The sequence below is a fragment of the Cetorhinus maximus genome, chromosome 11 (genome assembly GCF_964194155.1).
Source record: "Cetorhinus maximus chromosome 11, sCetMax3.hap1.1, whole genome shotgun sequence".
NCBI lineage: Eukaryota > Metazoa > Chordata > Chondrichthyes > Lamniformes > Cetorhinidae > Cetorhinus > Cetorhinus maximus.
In genome coordinates, this window is record NC_135889.1 from 25,079,915 (window position 1) to 25,105,750 (window position 25,836).

The following is a 25,836-nucleotide window of genomic DNA, read 5'->3' on the forward strand; positions in this document are numbered from 1 at the left end:
GATTTGCAGCATCCACAGTATTTTGCCTTTATCTTTGTTTCTAATCCTAGTGGCCTGACCAAACAAACATGGGCAATAAAGTTGGGATTCATCCTGTTCGGTTGCAGGTCCAGTTGTGATGCCAAGTGTTCCGTTAACTTGTGACAGCGTCCGCTTTATTTTGAGGTTTTCTCCCACCAAATATTGCAAATGTTAAGTGTGGAGACATTTCTGCACACCGGCATGAGATTAATAAATGAAAGGAGCAATAGTACAGACAGTGAGCCATGATACAAGAGCTGGGAAAGGTGATCAAAAGTTTTAAAGAGACAGAGCTGTTGAGGGAGGATAAAAGCATTTGTATACTACCACCTCAGGGAATTTAATCCAAACCTTATTCTAAATAAAATTAAAATGGACTACATTTTTATGACAAAACAAGAGACTTGAGATGTCTCAGGTTATTGCACTAAATATGCGATCAGCTCTGGAAAAATGAATGTGGTGAGTTCTAGTTTTCAACTGCAGGGGGTGCTATAGCTCAATAATATAGAAAGCTTTAGTATTCGTGGTGTATAAGTTCCTACTAACAACTGATTTACAACTCCATGAAATTAAACATATTTAAGCTTACTTTGGTCATTTGCAGGCTCCCATGTTTTCTTGGCCACGTCTGAGGGATGCAGACCCTATTCTACGCTGTGAGATGGCGTCGACTGGAGAGGTACCAGCATTTCAATCTTCAGAGAGAAAACTTCCTTTTCCTCATTAACCTGAGAGCAATTACAAAAAACTGAACATTCCAAATGTTCCCTGCCTGCTGCCGTCAGGACAGAACTAAGATCAAATATCGAAAGAGGATTTCATGAATTCATGGCATTCCACAGGGTTTCCTAGCCAATGCTGTATTTTTTGAAGTACAGTCATTGTTATAGGAAAAACAGCAGCCAATCTGTGCACAGCAAAGTTTTTAGTGATGTTGATTGAGGGATAAATATTAGTCAAGACACTGGGGAGAACTCCCTGCTCTTCTTTGAAATAGTGCCATGGGGTCTTTTCTGTTCAGCTGAGCAGGTGACAATGCCTTTGTGTAACATCTTATCCAAAGGACAGCCCCTCAGACAGTGCAGCCCTCAATCAGTGCTGCATTGGAGTTTCCGCCTAGATTTTGTGTACAAGCCTTTGGAGAGGGACTTGAACCCACAACTTTCTGACCCAAAGGCGAGAGTCCTACCACAGGCAATTTAATTTAATTATATAAAACTGTGTAGATGTTTAATGTTTTATATTGATTTAAATGATGGAATTGGTCTGTTTCTGTTTTGCAGGTTGCTTGCTTTGGGCCAAATATTTATTCTGCATTCCTGAAGGCGATACTGTCCACAGGCTTCAAATTACCTGAGAAAGGGATTCTCATTGGAATTCAGGTACAGTATGGAAACTAGCCTCAGCCTCACCCACAGGGAGCCTTGTTCACATTGGTTGGCTATATAACCACACTCATATGATACCCCTGGGTTTGATTTTGGCCTCAGCTCTTGTGAGCATGCCTGGTCTCCCAAGCTTCTGTGTCCAAGTGGAGCCAGCCTCCACTAGGCCATCGCCCAAGAAAGACATTGTGCCGTACACAATTGTTGATACATTGGCAAATGCACACACTGCCCACTTTTGTGCATTATGACATGAGCGCTCTGTTCAGAAGTAGCACAGAACTTTTACAAGCGATCTCTGAGAGATGCAAGAATATAAGAATAAGGAGAAGGAGAAGGGCATAAGAATCCTGGATCCTGCTCCACCATTCAATAAAATCATGGTTGATCTTCTACATAACTCCACTTTCCTGCCCTATTCCGAAATCACTTGATTCCCTCAGGGACCAAAAACCTATTGGTTATAGTCTTGAATATACTCTTGATCAAACACTGCTCTCTGGGATGGAGAATTTCAAAGATTTGCGACCCTTTAAGTGAAGAAATTTCTCTATCTCAGTCCCAAATGGCTGACCCCTTATCCTGAGACAGTTCTAGTCCCAAGTTCTAGACTCACCAACCAGGGGAAACAAGCAGGAAAACTTGTGGCAGGTTGACCTTTGGGGGCATTTGTTAACTTGAGTTATTGCAATCTAAGAACCCTTTAGGTGTAGTTCTGTACTCCTGTACTTTCAACAACTTGGGAGCTTGAGTTTACAGAACTAATCTAAACATGTGTGTTTAAAACATAGCTCCCGTGGTCTTCACTTCTGATGACACTCTTTATTACCCAAGCTTAGAGTTACATTATCTCCTGTTATCATCAAACTGTAAGCTTCACTCTGGCCTTTGGCCCTTCGCTGTGCATTCAGTTTTGACAATGAAATGGTGTAGTCCAGGGCTTCTGTTCTACAGCCAATTGTGCAAAAGAGTGAATTATAATCCAGGGTATCAGACGTGATATAAACAGGTTGCTGCTAAATTACAAACACTATTTGAATAAATCCTAGTAAAGGACTGTCGGCAGGTTATAGGGAACCTAGTGGAGTCAGGGAAGATGGTCTGACAGACACTGGTCCTCTCCTGACAGGTACAATGTATTGTTGCTTGTGACGATGAGAAGAAAGACTGTGGGAAGGGCGTGCTGACCGCGGTGCAGGGCGTGCTGACCGCGGTGCAGGGCGTGCTGACCGCGGTGCAGGGCGTGCTGACCGCGGTGCAGGGCGTGCTGACCGCGGTGCAGGGCGTGCTGACCGCGGTGCAGGGCGTGCTGAGCTATCCAAGAGTTGGTGCAGCAGAAGAGAAATATTGCAGTTATAGGGGATTCGACATTTAGAGGGTCAGATATCATCTTTTGCAGTCAAGACCAAGAGCTCCGATGGCTCTGTTGCCCACCTGGGGCCAGGATAAGGAATATATCATTGTGACTGGAAGGGAACTTGGAAACAGAGGAGGGAGATCCAGTTCTCATGGTCTTTGTTGGGCCCAATGACCTAGGAAGGACCAAAGAAGTCCTTCAAAGAGAGTATCAGGAGCTAGGAACAACATTAAAGGATGGGACCCCAGTGGTAGTAACCTTTAGATTATTACCTGAGCTATTTTTTAATTGGGGTAGGGATAAGATGATCAGAAAAGTGTGTCTAGAAGGAGAGTTTCTATTTCATGTACTGGGACAGGACGGGACTGGAATGAGCCCAGGTCTTAGAGGAAAAGATAAACAGAGCTGTTGATGAGACTTGATACCAGGAAATGAGGGGAAGGATTTGGCAGAGATAACAATAGGCCCAAGATAAAGGCAATTAAAGATGAGAGTAGAAATCAGACCAGAATAAAGATAAGACAAATAGTCAAACGCAAGTTACATTTCCTGCACACTGCACTGTTCGAAAGTGAATTCTGGGGAAAATGATGGGCCACGAGGAAATGCAGAAACTTTGAACAAATGTTTTGTAACTATAGAAGACGGAACAGCAGGAAATCAAGAGGCAAATGGAAGGCAGGAATTTAAAACGAGCATTATCACCAGAGGAAAAAGTACTGGGAAAACTAATGGGACTAAGGGCTGACAAGTCGTCTGAACCTGATTACCTGCATCCTCAGGTCTTAGTGACTGTGGAGGTAATCTTCCAAAATTCCCTAGATCCTGGAAAGGTTCCAGCAGATTGGAAAAATGTAACACCTCTATTCAAGAAAAGAGGGAGACAAAAAGCAGGAAACTATAAGCCAGTTAGTCTAACGACTGTTATTGGAAAAATCCATTATCAAAGAGTGGATAGCATGTAGAAAATTATAATGTAATCAGGTAGCGTCAAGACGGTTTTATGAAAGGGAAATGGTGTTTGACAAAGTTATTAATTTTCTTTGAGGAAGTAACAAGCAGGGTGGATAAAGGGGAACCAGTAGGTGTAGGATTTCTAAAAGGCATTTGATAAGGTGCCACATAAAAAGTTGCTGCTGTTATATTCCAACGAGTAAGAAGTCTAAGAGATGGACACGCCATCCGTGGTTAACTAGAAATGTAGATCATATCAAACTTAAAGAAAAAGCATATAATTGTGCAAAGACAGGCTGCAAGGCAGAAGATTGGACAGGATATAAGGAACAGTAAAGAATGACTAAAAGACTAACAAGTGGGAAAAATTGAGAGTATGAGAGAAAGCTAGTCAGAAATACAAAAACAGATAGTAAGAGTTTTTATAAATATTTAAAAAGAAAAGTTAACAAAGTGAACGTTGGTGCCATAGAAAGTGAATCTTGAAAATTGATAATGGAAAACAAGGAGATGGCAGATGAATTGAACGGGTATTTTGCATCAGTTTTCACTATAGAGGATACAAGTAACATCCCAGAAGCAGCTATAAACCAGGAAATTGAATTGGGGAAGGAAGTTAGGAAAATTACAGTCACCAGAGAAGTGGTACTGAGTAAATTGTTGGAGCTGCGGGCTGACAAGAGCCTGGGTTCTGATGGACTTCATCCTAGGGTCTTAAAAGAAGTGTCTAGTTAGATGTAATGAGTAGCACACCACAGGGATCAGTGCTGGGACCTCAACTGTTTACAATTTATATAAATGACTTGGATGAAGGGATTGAAGGGATGGTTTCCAAATTTGCTGATGACCCAAAAATAGGGAGCAAAGTAAGTTGTGAAGAGGCTACAAAAAGATACAGATAGGTTAAGTGAGTGGGCAAAGATCTGGCAAATGGAGTATAATGTGGGTAAATGTGAAATTAGACATTAGAAATTTGACATGGCTGACAAGGATGGGAACTGAACATTCAGGGGTATTCAATATTTAGGAAGGACAGACAAATAGGGAAAGGAGGTGGGGTAGCATTGTTAGTAAAGGAGAAAATCAATGCAATAGCGAGGAAGGATATTGGCTTGGAAAATCGTGATGTGGAATCTGTTTGGGTGGAGATAAGAAACACCAAGGGGCAGAAAACTGAGGTGGGGGTTGTCTATAGGCCCCCAAATAGTAATGGAGATGTAAGGGAAGGCATTAAGCAGGAAATTAGAGACACATGTAATAAGGGTACAACTATATTCATGGGTGACTTTAATCTACATATAGTTTGGACAAACCAAACTAGCAATAATACTGTGGAGGAGGATTTCCTGGAGTGTGTACGTGATGGTTTTTTATACCAATACATTGAGGTACCAACTAGAGAGCAGGCTATCCTAGACTGGGCATTGTGCAATGAGAAAGGATTAATTAACAATCTTGTTGTGCCTTGGGAAGGAGCAACCATAAAATGATAGAATTGTTCATTAGGATGGAGAGTGAGAAGTTGAATCTGAAACTAGGGACCTGAATCTAAATAGAGGGAACTACGAGGGTATGAGGCGCGAGTTGGCAGTGATGGAGTGGGGAACCTTACTAAAAGGGTTGAGGGTGGATAGGTGATGGCTAATATTTAAGCAATGTATGCATGATTTACGATTATTCATTCCTGTCTGGCACAAAAATAAAACAGGAAAGGTGGCTCAACCATGGCTTACAAAAGAAATTAGGGATAGTATTAGATTCAAAGAGGAGACATATAACATTGCCAGAAAAAGCAGCAAGCCTGAGGATTGGGAGCAGTTTAGAAGGGGAAAATGGAGTATGAGAGTAAATTTGCAAGGAACATAAAAACTGACTGTAAAATCTTCTATGAATATGTGAAGAGAAAAAGATTAGTGAAGACAAATGTAGGTCCCCTATAGTCAGAAACAGGGGAAATTATAATGGGGAACAATGAAATGGCAGAAGAATTGAACACATATTTTGATTCTGTCTTCACAAAAGAGGACTCAAATAATTTCCCAGAAATGTTAGGGAACCAAGGGTCTAGTGAGAGGGAGGACTTGAAGAAAATCAGTATTAGTTAAAAAAAAAAAAATGGTGCCAGGGAAATTAATGGGGATAAAGGCTGAAAAATCCCCAGGGCCTGATAATCTACGTCTTAGAGTACTAAAGGAAGTGGCCCTGGAAATATTGGATGCACTGGCGGTCATCTTCCAAAATTCTATAGACTCTGGTGCAGTTCCTATAGATTGGCAAATGTAACCCCATTATTTAAAAAAGGAGGGAGAGAAAAAACAGAGAATTACAAACCAGTTAGCCTAACATCAGTACTGGGGAAAATGCTAGAGTCTGTTATAAAAGACGTGGTAACAGAACGCTTGGAAAGCGTTAACGGGATTACACAAAGTCAGCATGGGTTTATGAAAGGGGAATCATGTTTAACTAATCTACTGGAGTTTTTGAGGATGTAATTAGTAGAATAGATAAGGGAGAACCAGTGGATGTGGTGCATTTGGATTTAAGAAGGTTTTTGATAAGGTCCCACATAAGAGGCTAGTGGGCAAAATTAAAACACATGGGATTGAGGATAATATACTAGCATGGATTGAGAATTGGTTCACAGGCCGGAAACAGAGAGTGGGAATAAATGGGTCCTTTTTGGGGTGGCAGGTGTTGACTAGTGGTGTACCGCAGGGATCAGTGCTCTTGGGCCCCAGCTATTCATGATATATATAAATGATTGGATGAGGGAACCAAGTGCAACATTTCCAAGTTTGCTGATGACACAAAACTGGGCAGTGTTGAGTTGTGAGGAGGATGCAAGGAGGCTTCACGGTGATTTAGACAAGTTGTGTGCATAGGCAAACACATGGCAGATGCAGTATTAGATGGATAAATATGGTGAAGAACAAGAAGGCAGAGTATTATTTAAATGATATTTTGGGAAATGTGGATGTACAAAGGGATCTGGGTGTCCTTGTACACCAGTCAATGAAAGTAAATAGACAGGTGCAGCAAGCAATTAGGAAGGCAAATGGTACTTTGGTCTTCATTGCAAAAGGATTTGAGTTCAGAAGTCGGGATGTCTTACTGCAGTTATACAGGGTCTTGGTGAGACACACTGCATTGCATGCAGTTTTGGTCTCCCTACCTAAGAAAGAATATATTTGCCATAGAGGGAGTGCAGCAAAGGTTCACTAGGCTGATACCAGGGATGGCAGATTGGTTCAACTGGACCTGTATTCACTAGAGTTTAGAAGAGTGAGAGGGGATCTGTTTGAAACATATAAAATTCTAACAGGGCTAGACAGACTGGATGCAGGGAGGATATTTTCCACTGGTTGGGGAGTCTAGAACCAGAGGCCACAGTCTCAGGATACGGGGCAGACCATTGAGGACTTGAGATGAGGAAAAATTTCTTCACTCAGAGGGTGGTCAACCTGGGGAATTCTCTACCACAGGAGAATGTGGAGGCCGGGTCACTGAGTATAATCAAGAAAGAAATTGATAAATTTTTGGATATTAGGGGCATCAAGGGGTATGGAGAGAAAGCGGGGATATGGTGTTGAGATAGAGGATCAGCCATGATCATATTGAATGGCAGAGCAGACTCGGATGGCCGAATGGCCTACTCCTGCTCTAGTTTCTATGTGTCTATGAAATTGTCCATTTTGGCAGGAAGAGTATAAGAGAAGCATATTATCTAAATGGTGATAGATTTCACAGCTCTGAGGTGCGGAGGGATCTGTCCTAGTGCATGAATCGCAAAAGGCTAGTATGCAGGTATAGCAAGTAATTAGGAAAGCTAATAGAATGTTATTGTTTATGGCGAGGGGAATTGAATATAAAAGTAGGGAGGTTATGCTTCAGTTGTACAGGGCACTGGTGAGACCATATTTGGAGTACTGTGTACAGTATTGGTCACCTTATTTAAGGAAGGAGTTCAAAAAAGGTTTACCAGACTAATACCTGGAATAGGTGGATTGCCTTATGAGGAAAGGTTGAACAGACTAGCCCTTGAATTCATTGGAGTTTAGAAGACTAAGAGGTGACTTGATTGAAACATATAAGATCTTGAGGGGTCTTGACAAGGTGGATGTGGAGTGGAGTGTATGTGGAGAGGATGTTTCCTCTTGTGGGAGAATCTGGAGCTAAGGGTCAATGTTTAAAAATAAGGGGTTGCCCAGTTAAAATAGAGATGTGGTGAAATTTTTTCACTCGGAGGGTAGTGAGTCTTTGGAACTCTCTTCCCAAAAAGGTGGTGGAAGCAGAGTCTTGAATCTTCTTAAGGCAGATAGATTCATGGTAAGCAAGGGATGATAGGTTATCAGGGGTAGATGGGATGCAGATTCATTGCCCATCCCTAATTGTCCTTGTTCAGAGGGCATTTAAAAGTCAACCACATTGCTGTGTGTCTGGAGTCACACGCAGGCCAGACCAGGTAAGGACAGCAGATTTCCTTCCCTAAAGGGCATTAATGGACCAGATGGGTTTTTAACAACAATCGGCAATGGTTTCATGGTCATCATCAGACCTTTGAATTCAAATTTCACGATCTGCCCCAGTGGGATTCAAACATGAGTCCCCAAAGCATTACCCTGGGTCTCTAGAATACTAGTCCAGTGACAATACCACTATGCCACCAGTTACAGCAAATAATTCTGAAGGCAAATTGAATGTTTTTTTTTGATGGGGGGCGGAGTATATAAGTAGGGAAGCCTTGTTACAACTGTGCGGGGCATTGGTGAGACTGCTCCTGGAGTACTGTGTTTTGGTCTCCTTTGTTAAGGAGGGTGCAGCATTGGAAGCAGTTCAGAGAAGGTTCACTAGGCTGATTTCTGGGGTGGAGTGGTTGTCTTATGGGGGAAGGTTGAGCAGATTGGGCTTATACTCATTGGAGTTTAGAAAACTGAGAGGTAATCTTATTGAAACATTTCAGATTCTGATGGGGAAATCTAGAACCGGGGGTACAGTTTAAAAATAACAGAACTCCCACTTAAGATGGAGGAAATTTTTTTTATCTGAGTATCATTGGTATTTGGAATTTTCTGCCCCAGAAATTAGCAGAGATTGTGCCATCAAATAAGTTTGAGGCGGAGGTACACAGATTATTGATTGACAAAGGAGTCGAGAGTTGTTGGGACATGCAGGAAAATGGAGTTAAAGCCACAATGAGATCATCAGTGATCTTATCAAATGGCAGAGCAGACTCAACGGGCTGAATGCCTAATCCGGCTCAGAGATCTTATGTTCCTAAATTTGGACTGATGAAGGCACTGTACACTGCGCTCTGTTCCAGTCGATGATTACACTCCCCATGCACTGCGCTCTGTTCCAGTCGATGATTACACTCCCCATGCACTGCGCTCTGTTCCAGTCGATGATTACGCTCCCCATGCACTGCGCTCTGTTCCAGTCGATGATTACACTCCCTGTACACTCTGCTTTGTTCCAGCCAATGATTACACTCCCCATGCACTGCGCTCTGTTCCAGTCGATAATTACACTCCCTGTACACTCTGCTTTGTTCCAGCCAATGATTACACTCCCTGTACACTGCGCTCTGTTCCAGTCGATAATTACACTCCCTGTACACTGTGCTCTGTTCCAGTCAATGATTACGCTCCCCATGCACTGCGCTCTGTTCCAGTCGATGATTACACTCCCCATAAACTGTGCTTCGTTCCAATCGATGATTGTGCTCCCTGTACACTGTGCACTGTTGCAATCAATGATTACGCTCCCCATGCACTGCGCTCTGTTCCAGTCGATGATTACACTCCCCATAAACTGTGCTTCGTTCCAATCGATGATTACACTCCCCGTACACTGTGCACTGTTCCAATCAATGATTACGCCCCCCGTACGCTGTCCATTGTTCCAATTGATGATGACGCTCCCTGTACACTGCGCTCTGTTCCAGTCGATGATTACACTCCCCGTACACTGCGCTCTGTTCCAGTCGATGATTACACTCCCCATGCACTGCGCTCTGTTCCAGTCGATGATTACACTCCCTGTAGACTGCGCTCTGTTCCAGTCGATGATTTCGCTCCCCATGCACTGCGCTCTGTTCCAGTCGATGATTACACTCCCCATGCACTGCGCTCTGTTCCAGTCGATGATTACACTCCCCATGCACTGCGCTCTGTTCCAATCGATGATTACACTCCCCATGCACTGCGCTCTGTTCCAATCGATGATTACACTCCCTGTACACTGTGCTCTGTTCCAGTCGATGATTACACTCCCCATAAACTGTGCTTCGTTCCAATCGATGATTACACTCCCCGTACACTGTGCACTGTTCCAATCAATGATTACGCCCCCCGTACGCTGTCCATTGTTCCAATTGATGATGACGCTCCCTGTACACTGCGCTCTGTTCCAGTCGATGATTACACTCCCCGTACACTGTGCTCTGTTCCAGTCGATGATTACACTCCCCATGCACTGCGCTCTGTTCCAGTCGATGATTACACTCCCCATGCACTGCGCTCTGTTCCAGTCGATGATTACGCTCCCCATGCACTGCGCTCTGTTCCAGTCGATGATTACACTCCCCATGCACTGCGCTCTGTTCCAGTCGATGATTACACTCCCCATGCACTGCACTCTGTTCCAGTCAACGATTACGCTCCCCATGCACTGCGCTCTGTTCCAGTCGATGATTACACTCCCCATGCACTGCGCTCTGTTCCAGTCGATGATTTCGCTCCCCATGCACTGCGCTCTGTTCCAGTCGATGATTTCGCTCCCCATGCACTGCGCTCTGTTCCAGTCGATGATTACACTCCCCATGCACTGCGCTCTGTTCCAGTCGATGAACACACTCACCAAACACTGTGCTTGGTTCCCGTTAATTATTACGCTCTGGGTACACTGTGCTCTGTTCCAATCCATGTCTAAACCCTCCCTACACGATGCGCTGTTCAAATCGATGATTACACTGTCCATACACTGCTCTCTTCTGATGGATGATTACATTCCCCTTACTCTGTTCCAGTTGATGCTTAAACTCCCTGTACACTGGACTGTGTTCCCCTCGAGGATTGCACTCTCCATACACTGTGCTCGGTTCCCATTGATTATTACACTCTCCATATACTGTGCTCTGTTCCCCTCGATGATTGCACTTGCCGTGCAATGTGCTCGGTTCCCATTGATTATTACACTCTGCGTACATTGTGCTCTGTTCCAACCCATGTCTACACCCTTCCTACATGATGCACTGTTCAAATTAATGATTAAGCTCCTCGTACACTGCACTCTATTCTAATGGATGATTGCACTCCCCTTGCTCTATTCCAGTGAATGATCACACTCCCCATAACTGTGCTCTCTTCTGATGGATGATTACGTTCCCCTTACTCTGTTCCAGTCGATGATTGCACTCTCCGTGCACTGTGCTCTGTCCCAATCGATGGCTACACTCGCCGTACACTGTGCTTTGTTCCAATCGATGATTACACTCGCCGTATAATGTGCTCTGTTCCAATTGATGATTACAGTTGCCGTATAGTGTGCTCTGAACCAGTGGATGATTACACTCCCCGTACACTGTGCTCTGTTCCAATGATTACACCCTCCATACAATCTGCTCTGTTCCAGTCGATGATTACACTCCCCATAAACTGTGCTTCGTTCCAATCGATGATTGTGCTCCCTGTACACTGTGCACTGTTCCAATCAATGATTACGCCCCCCGTACACTGTCCATTGTTCCAATTGATGATGACGCTCCCTGTACACTGTGCACTGTTTCAGTTGATGATCGCGCTCCCTGTACACCGTGCTCTGTTCCAGTGGATGATTACATTCCCTGTACACTGTGCACTGTTTCAGTTGATGATCGCGCTCCCTGTACACTGTCCATTGTTCCAATTGATGATGACGCTCCCTGTACACTGTGCACTGTTTCAGCTGATAATCGCGCTCCCTGTACACCGTGCTCTGTTCCAATTAATGATGACGCTCCCTGTACACCGTGTTCTGTTCCAGTGGATGATTACATTCCCTGTACACTGTGCACTGTTTCAGTTGATGATCGCGCTCCCTGTACACTGTCCATTGTTCCAATTGATGATGACGCTCCCTGTACACTGTGCACTGTTTCAGTTGATGATCGTGCTCCCTGTACACTGTCCATTGTTCCAATTGATGATGACGCTCCCTGTACACTGTGCACTGTTTCAGTTGATGATCGCGCTCCCTGTACACCGTGCTCTGTTCCAGTGGATGATTACATTCCCTGTACACTGTGCTCTGTTCCAGTGGATGATGACGCTCCCTGTACACTGTGCTCTGTTTCAGTTGATGATCGCGCTCCCTGTACACCATGCTCTGTTCCAGTGGATGATTACATTCCCTGTACACCGTGCTCTGTTCCAGTGGATGATTACATTCCCTGTACACTGTGCTCTATACCCCTTGATAATTACACTCACTGCACTGTTCGAGTCAAATACAGTCCCCATTCACTGTGCTCTGTTTCAAAGAAGAAGAAGAACAAAGAAAAGTACAGCACAGGAACAGGCCCTTCGGCCCTCCAAGCCTGCGCCGATCATATTGCCCATCAACTAAACATTTTGCATTTCCGGAGTCCGTATCCCTCTATTCCCATCCTATTCATGTATTTGTCAAGCTGCCTCTTAAACACCACTATCGTACCTGCTTCCACCACCTCCTCTGGCAGTGAATTCCAGACACTTACTACCATCTGCGTAAAAAACTTGCCCCGCACATCTCCTCTAAAGTTTTCTCCTCTCACCTTAAATCTATGTCCCCTAGTAATTGACTCTTCCACCCTGGGAAAAAGCTTCTGACTATCTACTCTGTCCATGCCACTCATAATTTTGTAAACTTCAGTCAAGTCGCCCCTCAATCTCCGTCGCTCTAGTGAGAACAATCCGAGTTTCTCCAACCTCTCCTCATAGCTAATAACCTCCAGACCAGGCAGCATCCTGGTAAACCTCCTCTGCACCCTCTCCAATGCCTCCATCTCCTTCTGGTAATGTGACCAGAATTGCACGCAATATTCCAAGTGTGGCCTAACCAAGGTTCTATACAGCTGCAGCATGATTTCACAGCTTTTATACTCAATACCCCTGCCAATGAAGGCAAGCATGCCATATGCCTTCCTGACTACCTTATCCACCTGCGTTGCCACTTTCAGTGACCTGTGGACCTGTACACCCAGATCCCTCTGCCCATCGATGCACTTAAGGTTTCTGCCATTTACTGTATAATTCCTGCCTGTATTAGACCTTCCAAAATGCGTTACCTTGCATTTGTCCGGTTTAAACTCCATCTGCCATTTCTCCGCCCAAGTCTCCAAACAATCTGTATCCCGTTGTATCCTTTGACAATCGTCTTCACTATCTGCAACTCCTCTAACCTTAGTGTCGTCTGCAAACTTACTAATTAGCCCAGTTAAATTTTCCTCCAAATCATTTACGTATACTACAAACAGCAAAGGTCCCAGCACTGATCCCTGCGGAACTCCGCTAGTCACAGCTCTCCATTCAGAAAAGCACCCTTCCACTGCTACCCTCTGTCTTCTATGACCAAGCCAATTCTGTATCCATCCTGCCAGCTCACCTCTGATCCTGTGCGACTTTACCTTCTGTACCAGTCTGCCATGAGGGACCTTGTCAAAGGCCTTACTGAAATCCATGTATATAATATCCACTGCCCTTCCATTGTCGATCATCTTTGTCACTTCCTCAAAAAACTCAATCAAGTTAGTGAGACACGACCTCCCCTTCACAAAACCATGCTGCCTCTCGCTAATACGCCCATTTGCTTCCAATTGTGTAATTCTCAATTGTTTCAATGGATGATTACACCCCCTGTGCACTATGCTCTGTTTCAATGGATGATGACACTCCCCATATTGTTCCAATTGATGATTACACCCGTACACAGAACAGTTCCGATGAAGAGTCATATGGACTCGAAACGTTAACTGTATTCCTCTCCGCAGATGCTATCAGACCTGCTGAGTTTTTCCAGCTATTTTTGTTTTTCTTTCTTCTAGTGGCCTGGCCGCTTCTCAAGCTGGGAAATAAATTCACCTTGCGTCCTGATTCCTTTTGCTGTGTTAGAACCATAGAAAACTTACAGCACAGAAGGAGGCCATTCAGCCCATCTTGTCCATGCCAGCCCGGTGCCCTTTCTAATCCCACCTTACTGCACCCGGTCCGTAGCCCTGCAGCTTACAGCACTTAAGGTGCAGATCCAGGTACTTTTTAAGAGAGTTTAGAGTTTCTGCCTCTACCACCAAAATGGGCAGCGAATTCCAGACACCCACTACCCTCTGCGTAAAAAAGTTCTTCCTAATGTCCCCCCTACACCTTCTGTGCCACTTATCTTGAATCTATGTCCCCTGGTTCTAGAATTCTCCATCAAGGGAAACAATTTTATCCTGTCCATTCTATCAATTCCCCTCATAATTTTGTACACCTCAATCAAGTCACCTCTCAGCCTTCTTTGTTCTGAGGAAAATAACCCCAACCTATCCAATCTCTCCTCGTAGCTACTCTTTTCTAACCCTGGCAACATTCTTGTAAACCTCCTCTGCACTCTCTCCAGAGCTATTATGTTCTTCCTGTAATAATGTGACCAGAACTGCACACACTACTCCAGTTGTGGCCTCACCAGTGTTTTATACAATTCCAACATTATATCCTTACTTTTATATTCTATACCTCTGCCAGTGAAGGAGAGCATTCCATATGCCTTCTTTACAACCTTGTCTACTTGAACTGCTGCCTTCAGGAACCTGTGTACTTGTATGCCAAGATCTCTCACTTCATCTACCCCTCTTAGTATATTCCCATTTATTGTGTAATCCCTGTAACTGTTTGACCTCCGTAAATGTCTGACCTCACACTTCTCTATGTTAAAATCCATCTGCCACTTTACCACCCACTCCTCCAACCCATCTATATCGTTTTGGAGATTATGGCTATCCTCTACACTATCCACTACCCGGCCAATCTTTGTGTCATCTGCAAATTTCCCAATTGTGCCCCCCACGTTCACATCCAAATCATTAATATATAACACAAAGCTGGTGTTCACTGCTTCTGTGCACTGTTCAACCCATAAATAAACCCCCAACTCCATCATCTGAGATTGTAACATTTTGTGGATTTCACTGTTAGGAAATCAAGTGGACTTTGCATGTGATTTCCTAGTGTTTGATTGGACTGTGAGGTGGGGTGGGAATGCCTCTTAATTTGGCCACACCATCCCATCTCCAATATGTACAAAGATGGTTTGCGTTTGGTTCAGTCCCTTTATGGATACCACCTTTTACCAGGGACCAGACATATGTTGAGAGGCTGCCTGTGCCATGGTGGACTGACCATTACAGCCTGTACTCTGGGTCTTATCCCTTTTCCTCTGGTTTCTTGTTGTAAAATATGAAATTTCCTTAAATTGCATTTGAAGCTAACATTCAAACACCGCTATCAATATTGGAATCCATTTCAACTCTGAAACTGGATAATCACTGAGCAGCTTCAAGTTACAGAGCTGGAGAGACTTAGACCATCGGCTAACAATGGAATCTACCAAACAGAGACTGACAGAGGAACAATAATCTGTGATATCTGCCCTGAGATCCTTCATATCAAGGACTGATGTTCAGAATTGATAATAATAGCTACAAGTGGACCATCCTTCAGACTGAACTTCTCACTTTAAGCTTATTTTATTCACAGAGCTCCTTTCGATCAAAGTTCCTTGACACTGCACAGCAGCTTCATGAGCAGGGATTCAAGGTAGGACTCAATTATTACAGTACTATATTTCTTATTATACCACTGTGCTGGGGAAGGGATGGCAGTAAATTTAATCAGCCTTCAGCATTCCCAGATCAGCTATAGCAGTGGGTCAGAGCACTGCTCACTGAGCTGCTGACACATGACTCAGTGACGCCCTTAAGGATCATGATGGTGGAAAGTCTGAGATAGATGTGAACTCAGCTCCCAAATGTGGATGAAAAGTGCTGACCCTTGCCTCACCCAGTCTCCTATGGTTAGGTGACATATGTGTTCAGGAAAGGCAGAATTGATTTCTGGCCTGGACTTTCAAGACACCTGGACAGCACTTTCTGGCTCTCACACTACTTGTTATATAGTTTTCAGTGGCCTGCTCCCAAACTACGTCAGGGTACTTTCTGGCCCCCTAAGGGTGTACCATACCTAAGAGGAGACAGTGCCCCATAAATGTCACCTTCTGGCCACTTGCATGCAAGCCAAGGTCGTGGTTTCCATCCTGCTCTAGATTCTGGATCAGAGGGTAAGCCAAAAGCTAGGGGAGCAGATTAAGATAGGAGGACAGGTAAATTCCCTGCAGCTTCGTGCCAACGCAGTTACACGTTGTAGGAAAGCCACAGAAACGCCAGGACATCACCGTTTCTCTGTCCCGTACCAGGCAATGCCGAGACATCACAGTCGACCTGTCGTGTGCCAGGCAATGCTGGGACATCACTGTCTCCCTGTCGTGTGCCAGGCAATACCGGGACATCACCATCTCCCTGCCCCATGCCAGGCAATGCTGGGACATCACCGTCTCCCTGCCCCATGCCAGGCAATGCCTGGACATCACCGTTTCCCTGTCCCGTACCAGGCAATGCCAGGACATCACCGTCTCCCTGTCGTGTGCCAGGCAATGCTAGGACATCACCGTCTCCCTGTCGTGTGCCAGGCAATGTCGGGACATCACCGTCTCCCTGTCGTGTGCCAGGCAATGCCGGGACATCACCGTCTCCCTGTCGTGTGCCAGGCAATGCCGGGACATCACCATCTCCCTGTCCCATGCCAGGCAATGCCGGGACATCACCGCTTCTCTGTCCTTTACCTGGGAAAAGCAATCAATGCGCCAGGCGTATAGAGGAGCAACTGAAACACACGTCTCTTCCCTTCCTTGACCCCTCTGTCTCAATTTCTGATGATAGACTGTCCACCAATATCCATTACAAGCCTACCGACTCCCACAGCTACCTCGACTACAGCTCCTCACACCCCGCTTCCTGTAAGGAATCCATCCCATTCTCTCAGTTCCTTCGCCTCTGTCGCATCTGTTCTGATGACGCTACCTTCAAAAACAGCTCCTCTGACATGTCCTCCTTCTTCCTTAACCGAGGTTTTCCACCCACGGTCGTTGACAGGGCCCTCAACCGTGTCCGGCCCATATCCCGTGCATCCGCCCTCACGCCTTCTCCTCCCTCCCAGAAACATGATAGGGTCCTCCTTGTCCTCACTTATCACCCCACCAGCCTCCTCATTCAAAGGATCATCCTCCGCCATTTCCGCCAACTCCAGCATGATGCCACCACCAAACACATCTTCCCTTCACACCCCCTGGCGGCATTCCATAGGGATCGTTCCCTCCGGGACACCCTGGTCCACTCCTCCATCACCCCCTACTCCTCAACCCCCACCTATGGCACCTCCCCATGCCCACGCAGAAGATGCAACACCTGCCCCTTCACTTCCTCTCTCCTCACCGTCCAAGGGCCCAAACACACCTTTCAAGTGAAGCAGCATTTCACTTGCATTTCCCCTAACTTAGTCTACTGCATTCGTTGCTCCCAATGCGGTCTCCTCTACATTGGAGAGACCAAACGCAAACTGGGCGACCGCTTTGCAGAACACCTGCGGTCTGTCCGCAAGAAAGACCCAAACCTCCCTGTCGCTTGCCATTTTAACACTCCACCCTGTTCTCTTGCCCACATGTCTGTCCTTGGCTTGCTGCATTGTTCCAGTGAAGCCCAACGCAAACTGGAGGAACGCACCTCATCTTCCGACTAGGCACTTTACAGCCTTCCGGGCTGAATATTGAATTCAACAACTTTAGATCTTAAACTCCCCCTCCCCCCATCCCCACCCCGTTTCTTCCCCCTCCCTTTTTTTTCAATAATTTCTATAGATTCTTCTTTTCCCACCTATTTCCATTATTTTTAAATCTACAACTAATACCTTGTCAGTCTTTCCACCCCATCCCCACTAGAGCTGTTCCTTGAGTGTCCTGCCATCCATTCTTAATTAGCACTTTTCTTAGATAATATCACCACCTTCAACACCTCTTTGATCCTTTTGTCTGTGACATCTTTTGATTATCTGCTCCTATCACTGCTTGCTTATCTCCACAATCACCCCACCCTCAACTTCTCTCTCCCCCCGCCCCCCACCTTAGACCAGCTTATATTTCACCTCTCTCCTAACTATACTTCAGTTCTGCCGAAGGGTCATGAGGACTCGAAACGTCAACTGTTTTCTTCTCCACCGATGCTGCCAGACCTGCTGAGTTTTTCCAGGTAATTCTGTTTTTGTTTTGGATTTCCAGCATCCGCAGTAGCTTTTAGCTTTTTGTTTTTATTTTAATCACTGATTTGATCATTTTATCCTCCTTCATTTCCTGGAGACAGGTTTGTGTTGGGGCCCTTTTCTACGGCTCCCGCACATACTCACCTCGTCCACCTGGCCATTCTTCATGTGTGAGCCCTGACACTGTGCTAGCCAAACTAAACACCTTGGTTAGTCAGTGACCTCTACTGAGTCATTGAAAAGAATATAACCTTATATTTGGCGCCCGTCAGAACTTTTCTAATCAATGGTGTATGTGTTGTAAAGGACAATATGTCTTGTGTTTGACATGAAATCCACTCTTTTTTCGTTGAAGCTTTATGCAACAGAAGGCACGTCAGCTTGGTTAAATGCCAATGATGTGCCCACAGAACCCGTTTCATGGCACACTGCAGAAGACCACAGCTCCTCAGCTCCTTCCTTTACCAAGTGAGTGCCTGTAGTAATCCTTGGAGATACACTGTAAGGTTACCTGAACAGAGTAGTAGTCATTAGATTCTTAGTAAATTAAATCTACTTTTATATATGTAAATGCCTTTTTGATGTGCTTTCCAGTCCTCCATGATTAAGAAAATTAGCTCAGTTTGAAGTGCCTCCATGAAGGCCCACGACCCGATGCAATTTGCAGAAACTTGCCTTGGTGATTACTTCAATCTGGGACAAGGCCAGTTTTGGGAGAAATGATTTTAAAACCAGCATTAAGGATTGTGGAAACTTGATTTCTGCTGGGCGTAGCCTGTGTTAAAAATTACTGAACCTTTTGCACTGGTCGACTGATTTAACCTCGATTTCACTGAAAAGGCAGATGCAAACTAATGGAAACTCAAGCCCACAGACTTTTCAAACAGGTTTGACAATATGCCGCATAATAGGTTTCTTTATAATCCCTCTGGGATTGAAGAAAAGATCCTGGAATGGATAAGGAATTGATTGCATTGTTGTAGGAACAGGGTCATTACAGGTAATGGGTACTAGTGAAATCTCGCAGCAATTGGGCTTGTGATACTTCCTCTGTTTATATCACTGATCTCAATTTAAAATGTTAGATGTTCAGATGTATAATTCCTGTCTGCAAACTTCTTAATCATTCCCCTACATTTAATTCTAAATCATTAATACAAACCACAAAAATTATCACTTTCAAGGGTGCAAAACTGATTCCCCACACACTACGTTTATCCCATCCAATCAGAGGGCTGGCTGCTCTTCAGACCCAGCAGCGCCACCAAGAGAGGTGGCCATAGCTGAGACTGCAGGAGGCCCCAGGATGAAGAACAGTAATGGAGGCTCCAGAGGAGAATTGGGGCAGCTTTGCTGTGGGTCATCAGACAAGCCCTGGTGAGTGAGGGAAAAGGGGATTAGTGTGGAGGGCCCTTCATGATCCTTGCCACCAGCAGGGCCCTCCATTGGACACAGGGTAGCTGAACAGGAGTGCCCCCCTCACCCCCATCCCAGCCTACAGGGAGGTCCGTCAGGGTATACCAGATGGCCTGCCCATGTGGCTGGGCCCCCCTGCTTGGCAGTGGGATGAGGCCCTTAAGTGGCTCTTACTTGGCCACTAAAGAGCATTAATTAACCAGGGAGCTCGAAGGCCGACCTTGACCTTCACCAAGTTAACCGCAGGGAGCCAGAAGGTGACAGGCTCTCCATTCTGGGACTTACTGTTCCGATTTAACAGTTCCCCACATCCCCCCGCTTCCATTAGGGGGCATTAAGCTCTGCCCATTGGCTGATAAAAGACTCTTATGTGGGGAAAAGTCACTTAGTTTCGAGCGGACAGGTGTTCATTCCCTCAAATGGACTTAACTCTTTCCTTTCAGGTACAATAAAAATAACAATTCTAAATATAATGTTTAAATAACCCTATCAATTATTGGGCAAAGCACATGGGCACAGAAACAATCTTTACCCGTGTGAACATCATCAGGTGTTAGGACTGCCCTTTTTCAACCTGGACTACTCACAGACTAAGAGTTGGCACGGCATGAGTATCTTCCTTTACATAAGACTGCTGAAGATAAATGGAAGTTACAGTGTGTATTTGGTAGAAACAAGTTTATTTGTGATAGATGGACAGATTTCAGCATGCTGTTGTCTATTTACTGAAACCGTCACTGCCTCTCCTCCAATCTCTTTTCAGACTAATTCATGATGGAGTCATTGACTTGGTGATAAACCTGCCCAACAACAACACCCGCTTTATGAGGGAAAACTACCTGATCCGAAGAATGGCCATTGATCATGCAATACCCCTCATTACCAATTTCCAGGTAACAATAATATCTATACCTCCTACTTCTGGTACCCCCAATCCAAGTAGAAATGATGGGAGAGATACTGCTTGGTTTGGTGAGTTACAAACACTGGCCATGAAATTCCGGTGGTTTGGTAGGACATAAATCTGGCACATCTAACAGCGAGTGGGGTGGGGCTGGGGGAGTGTGTCTGCCAAAGGGGATTAAGAGCCATCGTTTTTATACTTCTATTTAATGTTTGCACTACATTCTGCCAAAAGCAAAGAAGGGTGTAAGCCTAAAGATGTTATTTCTATCTCTCCCTAAAACGTTGTGTAAGGGGGCTGCTTGTGGGATCCTGCTGTGCACAAATTGGCTGCCTCAGTTCCTACATTACAACAATGATGCAGAAACAGATGGAGAGAAAGAGAGAGAAGAAGAGAGTGAGAGAAAACCAGCTGGAGGTGGCAGGTTAGATGCAGAGGGAGACACAGGTTGTTTGTGGGTGGGGGAGAAGGAAGACAGAGAAAAATGAAGAGAAACAGAGAACGAGAGAGAGAGAGAGAGAGACAAAGAAATTTACGATTAGAAATTCAGAAAACTGAATTCTGAAACTGCTGCCATTGCTGGCAGAATTCCCTAAATTACATCAGTGACCACACTTTAAATATTAATTCATTGACTGTAAAGCACTCCCAATGCTTGGAATTAATGTCCTAAACTTGAACCCGTCATAATCTTCGAATAATGCGTGCGTTAGAGGCAGTAGAAGCAGTTTGATAAATTTAAGAGTTAATGAAATGCACAGAGGTCATTTGAGTTCAGTTTGCTGTGATTTTGATTGTGGATTTCTGTCTCTCTGCATCTCCATCTTCTGGCATGTGACAACCCACGGAGAGAGAAAGGGGGGAGAGTGAGGGAAATGGGGAAAGAGGGTAGGTATGGGGGGTTGAAAAGAGACAGGATTTGGGGGTCTCCAGTGTGTATTCACTGCCCAGCTCCCACTCACATCCTTCCAAAAAGTGTGATTTGCAAAAATCCTGGGGCAGTCAATTTAAAAGGTCTCCTGGAGGCATCAACAATCTCTTCCCAAATTCAAAACACTTTCTGGAGACTGAAGGAATGTCCCTCAGGGGATCTTGCAGTGTCTGTGGTGTTTTCTATGTTGCAATGGTGATCACACTTTAAGAATTAATTTGTTGACTGTAATTTTAAAAAAATGCAAATGATGTCAGAAAGATTTCAGTGCACAAGATTAAATCAAAGATAGAGAAAAAAATGGGCACAAAGATGAGGCTGATCCAGAACATCAGTCACAGGGAACGCACTGGTTGGGGGGTGGGGGGGTGGGGGTCGTGGGATGAACTGAGTGGCTCTTGCAAAGAGCCAGCATGGACATGATGGGCCAAGTGGCCTCCTTCTGTGCTGTAACAATTCTATGATTCTGCGGTTCTCAGTTATATTATCCAACTGACATCTGTCATAAGCACACTTTTTTGTTTTTTCTGCTTCATCTTAATGTCCATCTCTTTCATCATCCAGAGAGCTCTGGATTTGTTTGCCCTGCCTCTTCATAGGAATATACCTTACCTGTACTTGAACTATCTCCTCCTTAAAGGCAGCACATTGTTCAGTTACAGTTTTGACTGTTAATCTTTGCATCCAATTGATCTGGGCCAGATCCATTCTCACCCCATTGGAGTTGGCTTTCCCCCAGTTAATTATTCTTACTCTGGATTGTTCCTTGTCCTTTTTCATAGCCAACCTAAACCTTATGATCACTGTTCTCTAAGTGTTACCCACTGACACTTGATCCAGTTGGCCCATCTCATTCCTAAGAACCAGGTCTTTCTCATTGGACTGGAAATATACTGGTGGAAAAAATTCTCCTGAACGCACTCTAGGAACTCTCACCCTCTCTGCCCTTTACACTACAATTATCCCAGTCTATATTTGGATAAAGTTGCCCATTATAAGTACTGTATAATTTTGCACCTCTCTGTAATTTCCTTGTAAATTTGTTCCTCTACATCTTTCCCATTAGTTGGTGCCTATAGCTACATGGAACAATGTAATTGTACTTTTCTTTGTTCCTTAGCTCTAGCCAATAGATTCTGCCCTTGACCCCTCTTGGAGATCCTCTCTCTCTAGCGCTGCAATGTTCTCCTTAATCAAAATTGTCACCCCATCATCCTTTCCTTCCTTTCCTATCTTCCCTGAACACCTTGTATCCAAGAATACTTAATACCCAGTTCTGCCCTTTTTTGAGCCGGGTCTCTGTTATAGCCGCAACATCATATTTCCATGTCGCAATCTGCAACTTGCCAATCTTATTCAATGCATTCACATACATGCATTGTAACCCTAATTTAGACTTCATTACCTTCTCTCATACACATACCTTACTACTTCCGACTTTAGTACTATCTGCCTCTCCCAATATTCTTTGCACCTTGGAATATCTCTCTAGAATTACCTCCTGGCTCTTATACTCCAGTTTAAACCCTCCCTAATAGCACTAGCAAATCTCCCCCCAGGGAAATTGGTTCTGGCCCTGTTTAGGTGTAACCCATCTGGCCTGTATGGCTACCATCTGTCCCAGAACCAATTCCAATGTCTCAAGAATCTAAAGCCCTCCCTCCTGCACCACCTTTTCAGCCACGCGGTCATCTGCTCTATCCTCCGGTTTCACTTGCATTTGCTAAAGTCATTTTAGGACCTTTGACATTTGCAACTTATCCTGCACAAACCGTGTCTGGGTGCAAGTTTTTCCAACTTTTCCTTTCTGCCAGGTGAATGGAATGACAGCTGTTTCTCCTCCTGCAACCTGTTTCCACAAATGTTGTGTTGTTTTTTTCCCCCTATGGGAGAACAAATTGGCCATTATTTTCCACCACAGATTGATTTATTTGACAACTATTGAAGTGTTTGTGTCACTTATTTCATGTAATACCCAAAGGGACAATAACCTTTTTCAGGATGTGTGTGGATTGCAGAATTCTCCTGTATTATAATGAGAAGATGGAAATGTTTCATGTCAGGGAATCTTTACAGCTCATTTAGTTTATACTGCACTTTTAGGATTAATATCAGTTTGTAGTCTGTAAAGTTGCTGTCATTAGACTAAACTTTGCTGATCTTATAAGGCCATTAAACTTCTTCCTGCATTTGGAGGGATTCTAGAGTTAGGAAGTTGCCATTCCTTTCCACATGGCTTTGATGTTGACAGATCTTTCCCCACACATACCCCATTGTTACATCCTCCCTGCACCTCATGTCTGAAAGTATTTATCTTGCTCTCAGAAGTTTGTTGCACATTTCAGTTAACGCTATGGTCAGGATTTTCCAGCCTTGCCGACTGGTGGGATCTCCCGGTTAATCTTTGATTCCGGGTTTTTGGCTGGCTCACCACATTTTCAGGCCCCCACTGCAGCCACAGCAGGGCTGGAAAATTCCGGCCTATATCTGAAACTTATGTGTACTGGTTCTACTTTAAGATCATCCCAGCTCGATAGTCCAGCATTTGTGTTTTCACCAGGCCTCTCAGGTGCATTTGTCAATTGCCAAAGTAGTTGATAGGGGAATGTCTATGAATGTTATAGGTTAGAAACAGTAGAGAGCCCAGCACCAAACTCAAGGTCACCCCGCTCAGTCTGACATCAACCCCCTTAAATGATACCTACTGCTTCTTCATTTTTGCCTATTTCAATGTCTTTCTCCAATTACCCAGTGTACAAGGTGCTCAAGTTTCTGTTTGTTATTTGACAATGCTATAGATTCTTTCCTGTATCCTTTCAGGTGGCAAAACTTTTTGCTGAAGCGATTAAAGACTGCGGTAAATTGGATTCTACCAGCCTGTACCACTACCGAGAGAATAGTGTGATCAGAGGATTGCAGTGAGTGGCTGCCATTAGCCTGGCTTGTGCAGGTCCTCACTCCAAGTGTACAAAGTTGGTTCTCTGATACAGACAAAACCTGCTCTTGTTTGTAACAGTTTAATAAAGAGAGAGAGAGATTTCATTGTGACCATGACTTTCACCTAATTCAGGTCTCTTTTAGGAAGTTTAAGCACTATGTAAATAACTCCTTGTTTTTATTTTCTCCCCACAATATATGTAACTGGAAAGGAGAACTTCACACTGTGAGCTATGGGGACTGACAGGAACATTAAGACTACCCCACCCTCTCCTGCCTATCAGCTGGACCTAATGGATACCAGCCTGCCAGAGTTGCTTCAACTGATCAGCTCTAGAAGTCTTAAAACTCTGTCTGCTCCACACAGCACTGTCTGAACTTCTCCAAACCCTGTGGCTTTCAGTTCACTACTTCGGACTGAGCAGACAATTTATTTGCAACAGGAGGTTATGTCCCTCTTTCTGGGCGGCTTTCTGAGGCGTACTCCATTGCAAGCGCAGAAGCCCCTTTGTCTTCACCTTGAGAGTGGTCCTGAAATGATGTGTCAGTGTCTCACTTTCCATCAGTGATTACAAAGCAGTGGTACAATTTGACATTCTACCTCGAGCAGGCAGCTAGAGTAATGTGATTTCTTGCATAGGAGCATTGGAAATGGCCCCGTTTACATTGACAGACAGAGATTAGTCAACCCAGCATTGGAACCCGGATTATGTGCCCTGAATTGCCATCTGACCCCTCCCCCTAGCATTCCCATCCCCCTGTCGATTTTGTACTAGTGCTGACTTGAATGAAGGAAATATAAATTGCAGATTTACAACATATTTGCTCATTTTCCCTGCTTCCACTACCAGTATAGCCTTACCAGACACTCTTTTTCTCCAGTGGCCACTGCATGTATACCTATGTGCATTGATGGCCCTGAAGTGGGAACAAGCTCACTGTACTCAGCCCACCCCTGTAATATCAATGAGAACACTGGTTCTCAGCATCAGGTGGGCTTATTGATTGTGGAAAAGCACCCTCTATGGTTTAGTGTCAGTCACACCCCCTGGCCTCATCACAGTATTGCAGGAGTAGTTCCAAAGAATGTTGAGTTGCAAAACGTCGCTGTCAGTGAGATGTGCCCGATGAGATGTAACCGATTGGCACCATATGCCGGGCTGCAGTCTGACAGTTTTTTTCATAGTGCTTTGTGTTCATTTCATTCCGCTGCTGTAAACCAGTATAATTCCTTTTAACTGTAACTGAACAAAAATAAATCATTGTTTAATTAAACTCAAAGCTGTGCAGTTTGTGTGTGAATTAGAATGTGACCATGTCCATCTCAGTGACTAAGAAACACTGAACACACTGAACCCTTTTGACTATTTTAATTTGGTTGCGGGACTTTGGGAGCTTGGGTAGGGTTGAACACGAAAGAGTCTGACTTGCCTTGCTGTGCAATGGTGGTGTACTTAGTGAAAGGCCAATTAAGCAAGGACCTGGAGCCTGAAGATGGACAATAGGAGCAAAATAGGGGCAAGCTCCAACAACTCATCGACACCAACACCCATCTAGGACCCTCCACC

The 25,836-nt window shown here is 44.6% G+C and overlaps 1 protein-coding gene across 1 annotated transcript in view; it reads left to right on the forward strand.

The window, feature by feature from the left end:
- Nucleotides 1-25,543, forward strand: part of cps1 (carbamoyl-phosphate synthase 1, mitochondrial) — a 206,628-nt gene extending 181,085 nt beyond the window's left edge. Inside the window, exons 33-38 of the mRNA XM_078551685.1 lie at nucleotides 629-703; nucleotides 1,308-1,406; nucleotides 15,471-15,530; nucleotides 18,436-18,548; nucleotides 20,260-20,389; nucleotides 24,152-25,543. Of these exons, the coding sequence (XP_078407811.1) occupies nucleotides 629-703; nucleotides 1,308-1,406; nucleotides 15,471-15,530; nucleotides 18,436-18,548; nucleotides 20,260-20,389; nucleotides 24,152-24,253 (579 nt within the window). The 3' untranslated portion in view covers nucleotides 24,254-25,543. The remainder of the gene's footprint in view (nucleotides 1-628; nucleotides 704-1,307; nucleotides 1,407-15,470; nucleotides 15,531-18,435; nucleotides 18,549-20,259; nucleotides 20,390-24,151) is intronic.
- Nucleotides 25,544-25,836: the final 293 nt, after the last annotated feature.